Source organism: Tiliqua scincoides, chromosome 8, assembly GCF_035046505.1.
Source record: "Tiliqua scincoides isolate rTilSci1 chromosome 8, rTilSci1.hap2, whole genome shotgun sequence".
Classification (NCBI taxonomy): Eukaryota; Metazoa; Chordata; class Lepidosauria; order Squamata; family Scincidae; genus Tiliqua; species Tiliqua scincoides.
In genome coordinates, this window is record NC_089828.1 from 19,906,152 (window position 1) to 19,926,010 (window position 19,859).

At 43.8% G+C, this 19,859-nt stretch overlaps 1 protein-coding gene across 2 annotated transcripts in view; it reads left to right on the forward strand.

Moving 5' to 3' along the window:
- The first annotated feature begins 3,018 nt into the window (after window positions 1–3,018).
- The window catches only part of UBE2Q2 (ubiquitin conjugating enzyme E2 Q2), a 39,452-nt gene continuing 22,611 nt past the window's right edge, over window positions 3,019–19,859 (forward strand). For both annotated transcript variants that reach the window (XM_066635083.1, XM_066635084.1), the window contains exons 1-3: window positions 3,019–3,429; window positions 16,333–16,437; window positions 19,544–19,648. In XM_066635083.1, coding sequence (XP_066491180.1) covers window positions 3,253–3,429; window positions 16,333–16,437; window positions 19,544–19,648 — 387 coding nt within the window. In that variant the 5' untranslated portion in view covers window positions 3,019–3,252. The remainder of the gene's footprint in view (window positions 3,430–16,332; window positions 16,438–19,543; window positions 19,649–19,859) is intronic.

A 19,859-nucleotide genomic window follows, 5' to 3' on the forward strand; every position in this document is an offset into this window, starting at 1 on the left:
ATTTATGGAAATCACTATCACAGGATGTGGTAATGGTGACTAGCTTAGGATCAAACTGTGACCAAGATCTATGTGATGTTTAAAAGTATCACCTGCATGATTTTAGCAGATGGTTAGAATACTGGGCTGAAAAACATAATTTTGTATCTGTACAAAATTTCAGTGGTGTAGTGGCTAAATAAATGAGCTGTAAATCATAACTTTTCCTGGTACAAACCTTTCCTCAAACATCACTATGGCTGCAATCTTATCCACATGTACCTGGGAATAAGTCCACAGAATTCAGTGAGCCTCACTTCTGAGTAGACATACCTAAGATTGCACATTTGCTCACCTTACAGGACTGTCGCAGAGACACATTAAGCTCATATACTGAAGCATTTTGCATGCTGAAAAAAAAAGTGCTGAGGGCAACCACCATCCCATTTTCAAAATTTATGTATTCATTCTATGCAAGGTCCTCAGCCAGTAGAATCAGATCTTGATTAAATCTAAGCCTCAAAAAAGAGAGTACAGTATTAACAAAGGAGGAGCATGATCAAATTACAGTATAACCAGCTACCATACAATAAACAAACAAGTGCTGATAGTATGAGCTATGGACTGTCCATGGCCAGAGAACTGAAGCTGATAACTTTAATATTCTTCACTAACATTGAGTGTTTACATGAATACCTATAAGAAACAATGCTCATAAAAGTGTGAAGCAAGACTCCCTTGGGTTACATAAGCTCCTACCTTAACTGAGCCAGAAGGCACACCACTACCCGCTTCCATATGGTCCAATATAAGAAGCAGAGAGCCACATCTCTTAGATTAACTTTTAGTCCTGATGGTTGTGCACTAGATTGGGTGGACAAACTTTCAACTTTAGGGATCCTGAATCTTTAACAATTGTGTAGGAGAGAGAATTTCAGCAGGTACAGCTTGTCTTCTGTTCAGGGTCCAGGATCCCTAAAGTTGAAAGTTTGCCCACCCTGCACTAGATTTATACAGCACTTCCTTAAAGGTCCCTCACTTGTGAACCTTAAAGTTTATTTGTTAATCAGTAGTTTATTGAATTCTTCCATACAGTTGAAGAAAGTAGTCATAAACCATTTTAAAATCACCTCCAAATTCAGACAATACATGAAACTTTGAGGTGGTACAAAATTATTCAGAAGACCCTGATAATTACATAATCTTATGTAAGATTATATACCTTAAAGAGCCTTAAATATATATACCTTAAATACCTTATATACCTTAAATATATAAAGATTATATACCTTTCAGAGCGCGATACCATAGTCTTTCGAGACTGAAGGTTGCCAACAATACCTTAAAGACCACAAGTACCTTAAACTCCTGCATTCCACAAAAGCTTATAATAATAAAATACATTTGTAAGGTGCCAAAAGACCTTTTGTTGTTATAAGGGCTAACTAACAATGCAATCCCATGTATGTTGACTCATACAGAAGTCTAGGGTTACCAGAGACAAAGGGGGACAGAGTGCCTATACCTTTAACCATAGTATAGAAGAGGGGATTTTGGCAGGTGCAGTTCAACATGGAAGGGTTGAAAAGGCTGCACCTTTCAAAATTCCCTCTTCTATACCATGGTTAAAGGTATAGGCACTCTGTCCCCCTCTATATCTAGTAACCCTTAGTTGAAAGTCCCACTGAGTTTATTTATTTCAAAGCATTTTTACTTACAAAAGTAAAACTTACAAAAGTGCAGGTACAGAAATAGTTCAGTGTGTCTTGTTCCAGGTAAGTGAGAACAGGATCGAAGCCCAACAAAGATAGACAAAGGTTGCATGTAATTACTCCTACACACTTTGGGCCTTCTCACCTAGCTTCTCACTTTACTTTCCAGGTCTGAGGAGAGAAGAACACTCTTTATAACCAAGCAAATAATAAGACAACCTGTTTTATGGGAACAACCAATTTTTAAAGAAAAACAATAAGCTTCTGCCCTAAAATAGCATTGCAGCTGCTCTAGCACTAGTGCCCACAACCCAGAGGATTGGATCCTTAGGAAGCAATCCTATGCACACTTTCCTGGGAAGTAAGACCTACTGAACAGAATGAAACTTACTTCTGAGTAGATATACCTAGGATTGCTCTGTAAGGCTGCAATCCTATCCCACACTTACCTGGGAGTAAGCCCAATTGACTACAATGGGACTTACTTCAGAGTAGTCACACATAGGATTATGCTGTTAGGCTGCAATCCTATGCACACTTTCCTATCCCTTATTGAACATAATGAGACTTCTGAGTAGATATGCCTAGGATTGCTCTGTTAGGCTGCAATCCTATCCCACACTTACCTGGGAGTAAGCTCCATTGACTACAATAGGACTTACTTTTGAGTAGACACACATAGGATTGCAATCCTATGCATACTTTCCTGGGAGTAAGCTCTATTGAACATAATGAGACTTACTTCTGTATAGACATGCCTGAGATTGCTCTGTTAGGCTGCAATCCTATCCCACACTTACCTGAGGAGTAAGCCCCAATGACTACAAAGAGATTTACTTCTGAGTAGACATGCATAAGCTTGCTCTGTTAGGCTGCAATCTTATCCACATTTACCTGGGAGTAAGCCCAATTGACTATAATGGGACTGACTTCTGAGTAGACACACACATCCTATGCACACTGTCCTGGAAGTAAGCCCTAATCAACATAATGAAAGCTACTTCTGAGTAGACATGCCTGATAGGCCGCAAAATCTATCTCACACTTACCTGGGGAGTAAGCCCCATTAACTACCATGAGTAGAGCCTGCTTGGACGCCCCCCAACCTCTGAGGGAGGAGCAGGCCTTGAGGGCGAGGCACACGCGCTTACCTGGGAGTAAGGACCACAGATTGGAGTGGGGGGCCTACTCGCGAGTAAGCACTGCCTCGGGAGCCGCTCCCTCCCCCAGAAGGGCCCCACACCCTCCTCAGGCGCGGGGTGTGTGGGGTCAGCGCAAACCCTGCCCCGTGGGTGGGTCTGACCCCTGCCTGGCTGCTGGGAGGAAGGGCCGAGCCAGGCGAGGGGAAGCCGGGCGAGCCTTGTGGGTGGCAGCTGGTGCCCGCTGAGGGGCTCCTCCGGCCTTCCTGCTGCTGCTGCTGCTGCTGCTGGCCGCGGCCGGCGTCAGCTCCCACCCCGCGGCGGGGCCGGGCCGGGTGAGGCGAGGCGAAGCCTGCGCCGGCGCGGCTGGCAGGCGGGCAGGCCCAGGCCGGAGCCGCGCCGCAGCCGGAGATGAGGCGAGGATGTCGGTGACAGGGCTGAAGGCCGAGCTGAAGCTGCTGGAGTCCATCTTCGACAAGGACCACGAGCGCTTCCGCATCGTCTCCTGGAAGCTGGACGAGCTGCACTGCCAGTTCCTCGTCCTGCCCCAGGCGCCCGCCGCCCCGCCCCAGCCCCTCGCCATCCACTGCAACATCACGGTGGGTGCGCTGCGCCGGGGGGGCCCCCCCTGGGCAGCCCCCCACACCCCACTGCTAGGACTGGGGGGTAGTGGGTGGGACCCTCCAGCAAGGGCAGGCTGGGTGGGGGGCCCCATGAGGGGACCCCGGGGGAGGTAGTCTCCACCCCTGGGTAGTGCAGTCCCCTTCACACCCTGCTGCTAGAGGCGGGGGACCTTCCAGCAAGGGCTGGCTGGATGGGGGGCACTATGAGGGCATGAAGGGCACCCAGGGAGAGGTGGGCTCCACCCCAGGGTAGCCTCCCCCACCCCACTGCAGAAGTCAGGGGTAATGGGGTGGGACCCTCCAGCATGGACAGGCTGGGGGCAGCGCACAGGCTGGGGGCATGAGGGCGCTCAGGAGTAGCTGATCTCCACTCCTGGGTAGCCCCCCACATCCCATTGCCAGGAGTCAGGGGTAGTGGGTGGGACCCTCCAGGAAGGACAGGGTGGGGCTAAGCTGGGGGGTGTGAGGGGGTCTACCCAAGGATGGAGGCTGCCTGCCCCTGGGTGCCCCTCACCCCACCCCGCAAGGGCAGGCTGGGGGAGTGGGGGGCACTCTGAGGGCATGAAGGGAACCCCAGGGTAGGTGGACTCCAGCCCTGGGTAGCTCTCCACTGCCAGGAGAACCTGACAAATGGGGCTGGTGGCTGGCTTCAGTGTGGGGGGCATGCCCCATCCCTGCCCCATAGTCTTGGAATTTTGCCATGTTGGGTGTGGGAGCCTAGCACTGTAGGGTCTTGAAAACAAGGCCAGGCTCCTTGTGGTTGGAGGTAGAGGATCTAAGAGGTGAGGCTGATCCCCCACCTAGTTTAGAGGTGGGATGCTGGGTCACCCAGGGGTTGGAGATGGTTATTTTAGGGGGGGGTAAGTTAAGGATTAGAGATAGTCACTCTAGCAAGCTGAGAATGTGAGATTTGGGGTTCCTGGCTTGATACAGTGGGACACAGGTGGGGGGGCTCACCTTCTCCGAGGCTGGTGAATGCCTCCAGTGGGGGGGGTCAAGTGCCATCCTTTCCCCACAGTCTTGGGGCTTTGCCATGTTGGGGGTAGAAGGTTGACACTTCGGGGTTTTCTGTCTTGAAAACAGGGCCAGGTTTTCTGTTGTAGGAGGTAAAGTGTGGGAGGTTAGAGGTGGGGCGGCTGGGTCACCCAGGGATTGGAGGTGACTATACTGGGTGGGGGGAGTCAATTGGGGATGGGCACTATACAAACTGAGAATGTGAGATTTGGAATTCCTGGTTTGAGATAGTGGGACACAGATGAGGGGGGCTCACATGCTCCAAAGTTTACTTGCTCTGTAGCAGCCGTGCCTTTCTCTTTGAGGAGGCAAGAGGAGATCATTTCAGTGGGTTAAGTGTAGCTGGCACTTTGAGTTCATAAGCCCAGGGTTGATGGCTTGTAAACTTGGGTATGGGGTTTAGGCTCTCTCTCTGTTTTTCCTTTAAATATTTCTGTAATTAAATCTCATCAGGATATTGGGTGGACACAGACATTTGTTCCTTGTGTCAATATTAGCATTTTATAGTTATACAGACAATTTCTTGTGAATTCCCTTCTCTTAGAAGCTGAATGTTTACCCCCCTCTGTTGTTTAAAACACACGTTTTAGTTCTTTGCTCCTTTCCAAGTATATAACCGGTGCAGTGTGTTTCTTCCAACCTTACCTTCCCCTTCGTTTTCTTTCTGAAATATACTATTCATCTCCATGCTTAGGAAGGGATGATTGGAAAGAAAATGTGTTGCTTCTGCTTAAGTGTGTCTGATTTTTTTAGGGGTGATTAAGGTAAAAGCTTCAACTAAAGAAGCCGTAAGCTGTAGAAAGATGACGGTCCATTCCTCTTGTATGCTGTCCTGCGTATTCTCTTACCTTCCTTCTTCCCTCCCCTCTCTGGGGCAAGGCGAAAAAGTGCCCCTCCCTGACTAGTTTGACATGGAATTAAGTCATAGGTTTCTACCCACACTAGATGGAAGCCCAGGAAATATGAGGAGGAGTGTATGTGTTGACAGCACAGTTTGCTTTTACCTGTGATGTGAGCTAAGTAACTTGCCTTTCTGTTGGCTAACGAAGTGTTGTCTTGAAAGCCAGGAGTTGTCAGTTGGAGTAAGGTAGTCCATAGCATCAGTGGATGCTAGATTCTAATACCACAGTTTGTACACTGGGTGGGGGTGTGTGTGTGTGTGCTTTTTTTTTTAACCTTTTACAATGTGGCAGGCTGATCTTTCTCTTGTAAAACTATGGGCCATAAGGAATTTGAGGAAACCTGTTTCCACCCCTTTAGAGTGCAGAGAAGAACTTAGTTTATTGCATAAAAGTAATGATGGACATTTGGGAAAGAGGCAAACAGTGTGGGTGCAGGTCATGCAGCTTTTGGGGGGGGGGGTTTGAGCAGACTGCATTCCTGGAGAAAGTTCCAGTATAAATACTGAATTTATGATCGTAGGATTTTTGCAGTGAGGTTTCAACTACATAACTAGTGTGGTTTGTGGGTTGGCTAACAGCTTAACTGGTATTTGAAGGCAAAGAATTGCATGGTTAAATGGACAATGATGGTGGGGGAAAAGTTTTTGCTGGAAAGAGGGCATTGGGAACTGTTTGCTTCAGGTATGACGCTTTTGAAAAAGCCGCATGGTCCCATCCCATCTATTTACAGAACTGAGGAAAGGCCAGGCTTGTTGAGGAAGCGCTGCAGAGCCTTTTGAAGGTATCTGCTGGCAGAAGGGTCTGGTGAAGAAGGAAGGTTGTTGTATGAGACTCCAAGGTGCTGAAGAAAGGACAGACGGTAGAAGAAGATTTGAGGGGTGAACAGCAGGTGTTATGGCTCCTGTATGATTAACACTTGCATGAGTCACTAAAATGTAACAGATGTAGCTTTTCCTGTTGCTGCCTTTCTTTACTGAAAAACTGCCATTGTTGCATTCCTGCCTGTTGTGTAGCTTTAATAGCATAGGGACCTTGTTCCAAAAAAGGGTAGCAACTCAGTACAGGCCTTGGGACCAAGAGGGTTTTGAGCTGTGGATGGGCATGTAGGATCACAGTTTCTGCCAGAGGAAAAATTTCATCTACTTAATCTTCTGTAGTGGAAAGTGCCAGAGCAGGGCGAGAAATAAACCCTGCTGTGGGAACCCTACAGAACAAGTTACAGAAGCCATTGTGTTGCCAAATCCCGTACCTTTAAGAGATGCATAGAAGAGAACATTTCATTGTGATTAGAGAACTCTACTTCTGGCTTCTATGCCACTCTTATCAAAGTATGATCTCTTTTAAGGTCCAGATTTGGAAATAAGAGAAGTGTTTCACAGGTTTAATTTGAAGTAACCAGCTAAATCTAGGAGGACTGTAAGGCCACCTCTGGGCTATATGACTTCAGACTGGTGTCCTGCAAGATTGGCAAAGTGTAAGATTGCTGCACTCTGAGGGGCGCAGGTGTCATTACTGCTGTTCAAAAGACTGGTGAGCTATGGGGAAACCCTGACTTGGTCCAGGCTTCAGCTTGCCTCCTTCCATCTTTTCATGTTTCAGGTAGGCTGCTAGGAAAGTTACATTGTAGGCCAAGGTTGTTCAGTCTTCTTCGAATTATAGTTGAATGCATTGGGAGCTGGAAAATCCTTGCATTGAAGCTTTTCTTTAAAACAAATGCATTTATAACTTTAAAATGATATTTTTGGAGATTTTAGTATCATTTCACAGATGATGAAAATATGTCAGTAGTAGTCACTTGACAGAGTAAAATATGAAGCATATTGGAGTGTTGGCACACACCCATCAGTCAGTTGCCCCATGTTGGCAACCTTCAGTCTCGAAAGACTATGGTATCGCGCTCTGAATGCTGGTTCTGGAACTCCAGAACTCAAATATTCCATGCAAATGTATGCAAGACTTTTGCAAACCATCGTATTGATCGGTTGCACCAGGGCTGGCCAACTGAGGCCAACTGAAGAGGTTGCCTCAGGCGACAGATTAGTGGGGTTGCAATCATCTCTTTCTGCCTACTTGCTTCCACTGCTCCTTCTTCTCCTTCCTGGATCGAGGCCCCAATCCTATCCAACTTTCCAGTGCCGACACAGACTTTCCCAACAGGACATGCACTGCATCCCAAAGTGTGTGTGTGTGTGGGGGGGGGAGTCTTGGAGGCCTCATCTAGGTAAGGGAATGTTTGATTTCTTACCTTGGGACTGCATTATCAGTCAGTTGCACCCCATGATGTAGCTGGTATTTACTCCAGCTAGCTGAAATGCTGGCGTTCACTTTGGTAGCACACATCAGAAAGGGTTTTTGCAACCAGACTCCGGTTGTTATGGTTCTGTTCATTACACGCTAGTGTTGCAATATGAAGGTCTGTCTACTCAGAGCTGGGGCATTTTTTTTTCTGGATTATTTTCTGTTACTGGAGCTAGCCAGAGGCATTCAGAGTCTATTTTACACAAGAAGTGGGCTATGGTTACCAATGGCCTTTTCTCCTGTTCTACACCCCATGCTTCCTCTAAGGCAGGGGTGTCAAACTTGTTTCATACCGAGGGCCGAATAGCAATCATGTTGCCTGCTAAGGGCCAGAAGTGATGTCATTAGGCAGGAATTGATGTCATTAAACAGGTCATAATAAAAAATAAGCACTTTTTTCTTACTTAGGAACTCATTAGCTGCAAACAAAAAATACACAAATCTTGATCATATTTCAAGATATGAGAGAGCCCAATTTTCATGTGGGCTACCTTTCAGCAGTAACACCATGGCACTGCTTAGCAGATGAGAGCCTGAGGGCCAGATAAAAAGCTTCCGCGGGCCACACACAGCCCCCCGGGCCTTATGTTTGATACCCCTGCTCTCAGGCATCCCATCTCTTCGCCTCCTATGTGTCATTGATCTTCCTGTGTTTCTCTCCAGTACTTACGTGATTTTTTTCACTCACAGGTTTAGGAGAAGCAAACCACATGTCACATTACTTTCCATTTAGTTGTGTCATGATGAAAGATCCGCATGGGTAGTAGGCTGTTTGGGCAAGTATGGTAGTGCTAACATGGTACTGTCTCTACAGCATCTATGTATGATTATTAGAAAGGTGATATGGTGCAGATGGTGTACATCATCTCTTTTCCCTCTTCTCCCCTGCTCTGCAGGTAGTAATTCTAGAATACTGGTCTGCATCTTAACAACTAGGTCATTCCCTAAGCAGGGGTTCATAAATATTTGGCCTGGCGTATTAGTCAATCTCTTTGTGCTTCCTATCAACCCCTTTCTTCTGCAAGTCATGTGGCATGTGCTGTGAACTGACAGGGCCAACAGAGAAAGGCAGGGGATTTCTTTCATTCCCCTGAATGAAAGTGTTGGTGTGTTTGAGAAGATGAGAAACAAGGGGAGAGACACCCTTGTTACTTTGTCTGAAGTGCAAAGTGAGAACTTTGAGCAAGTGAAAACTTCAGGAGTAGGTGTGACTGACTGGGCATTCTTACTAGAATACTAAGGGTGCTTGCTCTGATAAGTGGAACTGAGGGTGCATGGCCCTGAGTTGGGGGGGACTGAAATAGAGAAGAAAAATGGACATGTGGCTTAAAGAGGAATTTGAAAATGCGGTCTCCTGTCGCAGCAGACTGGGGTTAAAGTACTTCCTAAGACTGAAAAAAAGTTGAACACTACTGCTCTAGAACGCATTCAAATGAAACATACACATCCTATATTCTTTGTAGATTTCTATCCTGTCCAGTTCACAAAATCATATGTTTTGGCTGATATTCGTTATCTAAAACTCACATTTAGATAACAACAACAACAGTATTTATATACCGCTTTTCAACAAAAAGTTCACAAAGCGGTTTACAGAGAAAATCAAATATCTAATGATAACTCAGACTCCTGTTTGTTCTTGACTATAAAAGTCAACTTGTGCCAAAGGGTGGTGATGTGCTTATGAAAAGGAGCTTGGACTTTGAGTCTCCTGGGAAAACAGTTGTGTATGGTAGTTGGGGTATTGTCCCTAAGTATGCTTGTTGCTCAGCCTTCATGTGAAGGGAGCAAGTCAGAAGGAAGACCTATCCCTTGGGTATACAGTACAAGCCATCAAGGACTTTGTAGATCAAAGCCAATTCAAGAATTTCAGAATTAATCCTCATAGTGCTAATGGATACAGATTGATGTGCAGTAACTGTTAATACACATACAGGTGTGTGGGGTCACAAAACACCTCCACACCACTCCAGTTTTTTTTTGTTTTTTTTCTGGAAATAACCTTGAAGTTGACTTCTTGCATGGGACAACCAACTCTGACCACACAGGTATGGACAGACATGATTCTTTGTTGGCAGACTTAAAGATTTGTATTTTCAAACAGGTGCATTGTTGAGGTCGAAATGACATTAGGCTGCAGTCCTCTGCATAGTTACTTGGAAGCAAGTTCCACTGAATTCAGTGGGACTGGGTTCTGTATAAGTATACCTGGGATTGGGCTGCACTTCTGTCAGAATTGTTTGATGCTGAGTTCTGTGTGTTGAGAATTATGACTTGCTATGCCCTAACTTTAGGAGGTGGTGCTCTTGAAGGGTCATGCTTAATTTGGTGAAATATGGGAATTCTGATTAGATCCTATGCCAGTAGCTATGAATTTCTCTTTTCTCCTAATAAGCAGACTTATCTGGGGTGGGAGTGGTGGTCATGATGGTTTTCAGCTGATACTATGAGTTGGCAAAAGTCAAAAACAGTGCCTCTCTGCCTGGGGTATATGATGACATCAGTTTATGGCCCTAATGCTCTGCTTGGCTCAGTTGCTATTTTAATATGGTATGTGATGGAGCCAAAAATCATTATATTGGAAAGAACAACGAATTGTTCTATACAAACATGGGTATTTTAGCTCTCCCAAGCTGCTGTGTAAATGGAATACTGACTACCTGTGTTAAAGTGTGGCCAAACCATACTGCTCATTTGGTAGGAGATTGGTCCCTGTTGGATCTTCTTGGCTTCTTCAGTTGATATGCAGAGGCCTGAGCAAGCCTCATGATGAGATATTTATAGAGCTATTGTGGGGAATCTCTGCTGTACATCAGAATATTCTGCTGTTGGTTATCTTTCCACAGCCAAATTAAAAGCATCCATTTACCTGTTTGGACTTCTTTGACCTTGTCTCTTACAGAAAACACAAGATGAGCTTCTAGAACAGTGAAAGTTTGACATTGGTTCAGAAAGCTGTGACTCTCCAGTGCTTGCACTCTCCCTGAGGGCCGGATTGGGAGCCCCCGAGGGCCGCAAGTGGCCCCTGGGCCGGGGTTTGGGAACCCCTGCTTTAGTTTGAGCCATTTCTGCCCAACGTTGCCCTTACATAATAGGGATCAAATGTGTACCAAAAATGGGCTAAACAGGAAGGTTTAGAGCAGGGATGTCAAACTTTTGTACAGAGGGCCAAAGTTAGCATTCGTGGTGCCTGCTGAGGAAGTGACATCATTAAGAAGAAAGTGACATCATTAAGCTAATGATGGCCAGAAATAAGCACATTGTTCTTATGAAGAAACTTGTTAGCTGCAAATGACAGAAGAGAAAAATGTGCAAATCTTGTTCATATTTTCAAGATATGAGAGAGCCCAATTATAACAGGAAATGGATAAATTGCTTCTAGGGGCCGCATTTGGCCTGTTGGCCTTATGTTTGACACCCCTTGTTTAGACTGATTAATAGCATTCTATGCATGACTGCTCAGAAAGGGAGGGTGGGAAAGTCCAGGGCCTTCCCTATTGTGGCACCATGTCTACAGAACGAGCTTCCAGAAATCTTAGGACAACTCCCTCTTTAGATAATTTCTGGTGGGGTTTAAAAACACATCTATTTCCTTTAGCCTTTGAAGAGAGGATGTTATACTGGTGTCCTGTTTTTTAGCAGCTGGTTATGACTCTTTGTTTTAATGCTGCTTTTATAGTTAATCCGCTAACATGATATTGTTTTAAGGTACCTATAGTTGTATTTTGTATTTTTAGCTATTTTATGTTGTAAGCCACTTTGAGCCATGGAAAACTGGCGTAGAAATAAGTCCCATTGTGTTCAATGAGGCACACCCAGGAAAATGTGTATAGGATTGCAGCCTGCACTGTGTTAATCTTATGCATGTTATTTGGAAGTAAGGACCATTGAACTGAATGGAACTCTCCTTATTTTACTATTGAAAGAATAGTTCAGATGTCGCAGTCCTTCCTTTTCTTCATAACATGGTCCTTATGATGCCTTTTGTTGTTGGAAGATCACCAGGGCCACTTCTCAGTTCGTTTTGCTTTCTAGACCTCAACCCTGAAGTGTGTGTGAAAGCTTAAGCATTTTTTATTTCACTTTTAGAGAGTCTCTCCCTTTGCACTGACTAGACATCCATCTTCCTTGCACATTGGCCTTGAGGAGGAGGTGTTGCATTTTCAGAGCTTTACTCTTAATTGCGGTGTAGAAGAAGTTGATAGGGAGGAACTGTGGTCAGCAAGGCTATTCAAGGAATTTGGGGAAAATGCAGTGGAAGTGAATCTTGGGATGCTGCCACATGACTTATTGATTATCCATTTGGGCAGGATAAAATGGGGTATTTCTGATCCAAGTGAGACAATAGGACAAAAAGCACATCTGAAATACTCTCTTAGTATAAATCAAGCCACTTGATCTGTCTGTTCACCTGACATGTATTCTAATCCTACACAGGTCTACTCAAAATAAATCACACTGAGCTCAGTGGGATTTACTCCTAAGTAAGTACACTTGAGTCTACAGTCTGAGATGCTGTAGATACATTTGTTCCTTACTTTAAAAAGGCAAACAGGCCCCTTTTTAAAAGTGGTATCCTTCTGTATGTAGCAGAGAGAGAGAGCAATTGTGCCCAGCATGACATCTTTTTCCAGTGGCTGTTGCTGGTGTCTCTTTTAGACTGTGAGCCCTTTGAGAACAGGGAACCATTTATTGATTTTGTAAACTACTTTGTGAACTACTTTTTTTGTAAAGTGATATATAAATATTAATAATAAAAATAAGAATTTAAAAACACTTGGACTGTGACAGCTGCACTTAGAAGTTCCCTTAGGGTTCTCAAGAGAGTGAGGAAACTCTGAGTCTCTTGTCATTATTCCCTAAGCAGTGGTCTTCAACTTTTTTCATACCATGACCTAAATAAATAAATGAGATAATTAATATCATACTTTATGAGACTAGGGACTCACTGCTAATTCCTATAGGGTCTCTCCTGGGACACTGTATTCCCACTTCCCACCCCTGTAACGCCCTCCTAGCACTGTTCACTGTAACATACAGGGTCCAACCTGCTCATCTGTGGATTTGGGACCCATAGTTTTGACTAACTGCAGGTTCTGAATCCATGGCTGGACCCACTAAAGACCTCCCAGACATGACTCAAACCTTGTTCTGTTTGCATTCAGAGCCCCTGTGAGTTGGAACCTGCTGATTTCATTATCTGCAGGTTTTGGTATCCATGGGGAGGGGGGTCAGGGAACGAATCCCTCTTGGATACCAAGACTCCACCTGCATTCTTATTAGAGAGGGCAGAAAAAGTTAGCATGAAGCCTGGCGCTAGTGAAAGCTATTTTAGCACAAGGTTTAAGAACACTGCCCTAAAGGGTATTTGCCTTGGAATTCACACTTTGTATTGAGTACTGTTCTGCTTGGGGAGATGCTGACTTAAACTAATCTTACGATTTCCTTAGAATTGTTGACATGTCTTTGGTACTGAGGTGCTGTGGTGTTTACAGCAAACTAGATGTGCTTTAGCTCATGCTGCTTCAAGAGAGAATTGTCTGTTCCGTCTGGAACAACTGTCCCTGCGACACAGAATTGTATTTGTGTGTGGTTCTTACGCAATAAACAGATGAAGCCATTGACACACACTGGATAATTGAAAATGGCTGTGCCAGCTTGTCATAGGCAGTTAGAATCATGTTATGCCATGGGGGATAGTTCTGATGCAGTGTGTTTCAGTTGCCAATACAGAATTTTTGGGCATAGCAATGGACAGCTGATCACCTGGTTTTTACTGGCATAGGGTGACCTTGTGCCGTAATTGCATATTGCAGATAGTGTTTGTGATGATCACTAAGCCTTTGGAAGAGTTCCTATGCATTAGAGGGCATAAAGCTCTCTGCAGAAGCCGTTGATCCCTTTGCCTGTGTGCCTCCATCCCAAAACCTGTGTTTGAGCTATATTTTGAACAGTGAGAAATGAACTGTGTCCCAGGCATAACCTACGTGTCCTGGAAAATCCAAGGGCTATGACTGCAGCTTACAACTTATAACTGCAAGCAACTGCACAGTGGATAATAGCCTCACTTAGAAAATAAGTTGACAATACCAGTGTAGTTAAATGCAGAGGGATTGTTTTAAGAAAGGAGCTGGCAACATTGTTTCTATTACATGTATATTCCCCCAGCCCTTCTTCCATCATGAAGCAGTATGCAGAAGGTTCCCAGGTCATCTAGTTCCTGACCAGACCTGGCCCTGTTTAACTTTGGTAAGGTTGCTGCTGCAATTGTATACCTTTGGACATATGGTAGTAAAGGCGCCATATGCCTGGAGGCCCTGAACGTGTGTGTGTGTGTGTGTGTGTGTGTGTGTGTGTGTGTGTGTGTGTGGTTACGTGCACATACTCTTTAAAGTCCAACTTATCTTTGTACACACACCCCATCAGTATCTCGCTTCAGAGGATTGGAGTGTTAGCAGTCTGACACATTTATGGTACATCTTATCTGGCTTTTAAGGTCATTTGACTTACCACATTTGCTGAAACCTTCATTTTACTACTGCTGATTAATAAACTTGCCTGGATTCAAGATACAGGTAGGCCTGTTGCATGCAACAGTCTGTTTTGGAAGGGAGGAGAGGTTTTGTAATCCTGTGGTGAGATGGGAAAGGGCAGATTTTTATGTACATCTGTTGACATTGTCTCTTGCTGTGGAATCCCTGGTTATATATCAAGAAACAGTGCCAAATTTTAAGGTCCAGGGCACAGTTTAAATTTTGCTCTTAGATATGCACGCGCAAGTACAAAATGCGCATATTGAGTGTGACAGGTAAATCTCGCATAAAAATAAATACAGCAGCGTTTCTCAAACTGTGGGTTGGGACACACTGGGTGGGTTGCGTAGCACCTAACTCAGTCACCATTGAAAATGCAGAGCTGAAAATACAGGGTACAGAGCTGATGAGCAGAATGGGCTCCCAGTGGAAGAGAGGCATGGTGCTTTGACCTGAATAGGTGGGAAGATGGGGCACTGGAAAGGGGGAGAGGGCTGTGTGGTTGGAGAAAGATCCAAGTCTGCATTCTGCTTTGTCTTCCGAGCTGGAATGTTTGAATTCCAAGCTATACAAAATATCAGTACGAGCAAACTGTGTATTGGGAATTTTGACTGATCGCTTAGGTTTGAAGCCTAAATTGATGTCACTGCTAGTCATAACATAACTTCCAGGTTAATGACATCACTTCTGGTGGGTCTCAACAAATGGTGATTCTGAAAAGTGGGTCAGAGTGCTAAAAAGTTTGGGATACAATAAAATATACATCCCTACAGCGAGTGAGATTGTGGGACTGCCAATACATTTCACAGCTTTTCTCATTCTTCCAAGAAAATCCAGGGGCAGAAAAAACTGATTGTCTTAATGGTGGGGGGACGGTGGACTAACAATGATATCCTGCATCGGAACAGAATTCATTCTTATGAAAGAATGGTTATAATGAACATTTCCCTCATCTTACAGTTTTTTCTGTAGATTTCTAGAGGTCAGAGTAAACTTAAAAGTAAAACTGATTTTAAAAATGTTATTATGACTTCAAACAAAGAACATTGTCCACAGTTTGTAGGATGCTGGTGGAAATCTTGTATAAACAAGAAAAAACTTATGTTCCAAATAGTGCAAATCTAAACAGGTATACTGATCAGAAAGTTTGAAAGGATGTAACTTGAATCTGCCATGCTGAGAACTGCTTTAAAACTGAGGCACACTGGAGTTTGCTAGATAGTTTTTGTTCTGTGTTGATGTGATGACTACCTCCGTAGCTGGATGCGCACCATTTGAATTTTTCTTTCTCCACAGTTCTCAGCTTCCTAGTGTGTTTCTGGTGGGGAGGGATCTTCCTTTCACTTAAGTAAATGTTGGGCATGTCAGATTGACTTTGTCTGTCTTATAGATACACAAAAATGGGAAATCTACTTCCAAAGGAAGTTCTAGACTCAGAGTGGCACAAACATCTCCATAACATTGTTTCAGGAGAAAACTGCCTCTCTAATGCCATGTTTAGTGTATTTTTCTTTGAATTTATCATAATCTTATAGGCTGCTTTTCAGTTGAAATTTCATCTCTGCAGTTTTATAAAGTGCAAGGTTGTAAACAGAAGCATATTTTTGCCTTAAAAGTTGTCTGGTCCCCAATAGGAAATGTTGACCAAAGTTTTTTGCTGTTTTTCCTTCTCTCTCTAGTCCTTAAATTGCTAACTTAGAATTACATGGGCATGCTTGCCTGATAGTTTTTGTTCTGGGCTGTGACTTCTGGGAACATCATTTATAAGGCTGCCTTAGTGAGCAGACAAGAACAGACTGCTTGTTGTAAACCTATAGAAAGCATAGAACAAGATGAGAAAACCAAATCGATAGCTGAGTGATGCCTGCTGTTCCTTGACAACTCATTGAGCCTCCCTAGGGAGGCCTACCCTCATTTTGGAAGATAGTTGGCTACACCTTTGATCTTCACTGTTCTGTTGTTGAATTGAGGATAGCTGTCAAGATCTGCATGAAGGCTCTGCTTTAATAAAAAAAAAAATCCCTTCACCTTGCAAACAGGCTGGTGACAGACATTTTGTGCTATAAACATTTTGTGCTTAAAAAGTACTTGTTCTCCAAAAATGCTGAAATATTTGTAATTTTATTTAACAGGAGTCTTATCCCTCTTCATCACCAATATGGTTTGTAGAATCAGATGACCCTAACTTGACTTCAGTGTTGGAGCGTTTAGAGGATATTAAAAAGAGCAATACTCTGGTAAGAGATCACTTACTTTCACTAACTTAAATTTCAGTTAAATTTATTATTTATTTAAATCAGGGGTCTCCAAACCCCGGCCCAGGGGCCAGATGCAGCCCGCAGCGAGCCTCTATCCGGCCCGCGGCCAGCCTCTTGTCCCCTGAAAGCCTCTGGCCCACTCAACTCATCATGACCAGAGGTGTTCTCTGGAGGGTGTTCTGAGGGCCAGAGAGGCTGAGTGAATGAGCCCACTCATTCATTTATTCATTCATCTAAGTTCCATCTCTTATTTATTTAAACTTTATATTTAAATTTTTTTCCGACCCTAAGCACTGCGCCAGATATTTCATGCGGCCCTCTGGCCTAAAAGTTTGGAGATCCCTGATTTAAATGATAGTCAATAGGTATGTATCCCCTGTTTTTGTATGAAGACCGTATCCAAAAAGCTCATGAGGAAATCTAATGCAGGGGTGTCAAACTCATTCCATACAGTGGGCTGAATAGCTTTCGTGGTACCTGCTGAAGGCCAGAAATTGTGACATTAAGCAGGTGATGACCAGAAAAGCATTTTTTCCTTGCTTAGGAACACATTAGCTGCAGATGTCAGAACAGAAAATATGCAAATCTTGATCGTGCTTTCAAGATATGGGAGAACTCCATCATCACACTGAGAGAGCTGATTTATCATGTGAGCTGCCCTTTCAGCAGCGGTGCTTATGCGGAGGCTTCACTTTGCAATTCAGCAGCTGAGAGGTGCTCTGTGAAATGATGCCTTGGCAAAAGCAGCTCTGTGTGATAATTGGGCTCTCCCAGTGCTGCTGCTTCTAATGCATCTCTTTACAGGTCAACAACTGAGAGTAGCTGGTGGTAGTGCTGAGAGATCCCATTTATCACAGGAGCCAGATAAAGAACTTCTAGGGGCAATATCTAGCTTGTGGGCCTTATGTTTGACACCCCTGATCTAAAGCATATTAAAAGGATAAAACATGAAAACTGTGTATACCAGGGGTGTCAAACATAAGGCCCGTGAGCCGAATGTGGCCCTTGGAAGCCATTTATCTGGCCCCTGTTATAATTAGGCTCTTCCAACTTGATAATTGAGCTGTCTCATATCTTGAAACTGTGAACAGGATTTGCACACTTTCTCTTCTGCTATTTGCAGCTAATGAGTTTCTAAGTGAGAACACAGTGCTTATTTCTGACCATCATCTGTTTAATGATGTCACTTTCTGCTTGATGATGTCACTTCTGGCCCTCAGCAGGCATCATGAATGCTAACTCACACAGCCCTCTGTATGAGACGAGTTTGATACCTCTGGTCTATACCCATTACAAAATCACAGCAGCATGATTAGAGCACTCTTAATTTATAACTAAAAATATGACTTCATTGGCTGCTTGAGAGCACCTCGCAGTACACACAAGTGCAGGATTTCTGTAGCATCTGAGCTGCTGGCTGAAAACAGGGCCTTTGGAAGGTCAGGCTTCTACTGGTAAAGCTGTTATCCTGCCAAATAAAATATATAGATAGATGACCTGCCTTTATCAACTAAAACAGGCAGAGATTCTAGATCAGGGGTAGGCAGACTTTCAGCTTTAGGAATCCTGGACCTTTAACAATTTTGTAGGAGAGAGAATTTCAGCAGTTGCAGCATGTCATCTCAAGCTGCACCTGCTGAAATTCTCTCTCCTACACAATTGTTAAAGGTCCAGGATTCCTAAAGCTGAAAGTTTGCCTACCCCTGATCTAGAATCTCTGCCTGTTTTAGTTGATAAAGGCAGGTCATCTATCTATATATTTTATTTGAAGGTTTAAGTTGAAAGTTTGCCTACCCCTGTTCTAGATGATGCAGAATTCAGGGTTATTGCTACAGGGTCCACTAGCTAATGACGCTTCTCTCTAGGTTTGCTATATTTGAATTTCATTCATATGTCCGAGACAATATAGTTAAAATCTACTGATGGAGCTATGTGAATTGAGAGAACCTCAACTGCTAGAAGTCCCATCTGGCACATTCACTCGTAATTATGTGTGTTTTTCCTCTCCTATAAAAATGAGGGCTAGATATTTTTGCTCATTCTTGAAAAGGAATTCTGGCTTTTCTTAGGATGTTGGGAAAACAGTGTCACCGCATGAGTGTTTAATGTTTTGTGGTCTCATCTTTAAAATACTGGGGAATAAATATTGTTAAAATATTGTTGGGATACCTGTATTTAGTTTTACAACTGTAACTTTGATAAAGAATTGCACAGTAACTGCTGTATGTTTTGCCCAAACTAGCAAGACTGTGCAGATGGGTTTTCTTTCCTTGCCAGTTGTATCTTTCCTAAGCCTTCCTCTGCGGGGAGAGAGATTTAAAAGGAAACAGGCTTTTGCAGGCTAAAAATAGCTTCTTTCAAACTCTGTGTAGAGCACACTGTAAAGACGCAAAGCACCTGATGTATTGATGGAGATCCACAGGTGGACCCAGGCTGTCACCTTATTCCCAACTGTTGCTGTTCTGTGCTACTGTTGGTGTCGAGTTCAGATTGCAGGTAGCTAATGGGGGAAGGCATGTGTTTGTGCCTTTTTTTCCCTATGAAGATTGTCACAACGTTTGCTGAAGGCTTGAGTGTGTCATGAAAGTAAAGGCAGTGGAGGCCCAAGTTAATGAGTATTTTTTACCTGTACACACAAAAGAAGTAAAACTGTACAAAACTGGTGTCTTCAGATGGCACAAGCAAGTAAGACAAGTCGCAGATAATGGAGAAGAACAAACCCACATCATTAGCTGACCTGACCAAATGGAAAATGCTTTTTTCATATGCCACCTAGGAAGTCAAACCCAACATTTATAATATGCACATCAGGGGGATTTTTTGCTGCAAATATATTTGAGCATATGGCCATTGTTTCTGGTCATCAAGCTGCAGTTCAAAATTTCACTGAATTCTGTAGTGACACTTCTCTCTTCAGGAAATGTACTTATGATGGGATGAGCAATGCCCTCAGGTAGAAGACTCAGCTGCCTTAATAGGCACCTGAAGTATCATATTAGATGTAGCACAAGGGAAAAGTAATGGTTACTACAGCCAGACAATAACTTTTAAAAATCATTGATATACCCTTAAATTTGTTTTGTAGCTTCTCCAGCAACTGAAACGGTTGATATGTGACCTCTGCAGATTGTATAATCTTCCACAGCATCCCGACGTTGAAATGTTAGATCAGCCGTTGCCAGCGGGCCAGGTAAATCCTCGTGATATGGGGGGGATAATAATGAAGGGCATTCTCCTGTGTTTGCAGATAACTGTCTTATCCCAGGCACGGGCTGCTAGACCTCCACTGTACACTTTGTTAACCAGACATGTGAATGCAAAATTCTTTGTAGGGTGTAAAGATGAGTTCTGTGCTTTTCAGAATATAAGTCGCTGCAACCCAGAGCCAAGTGGTTGTCTGC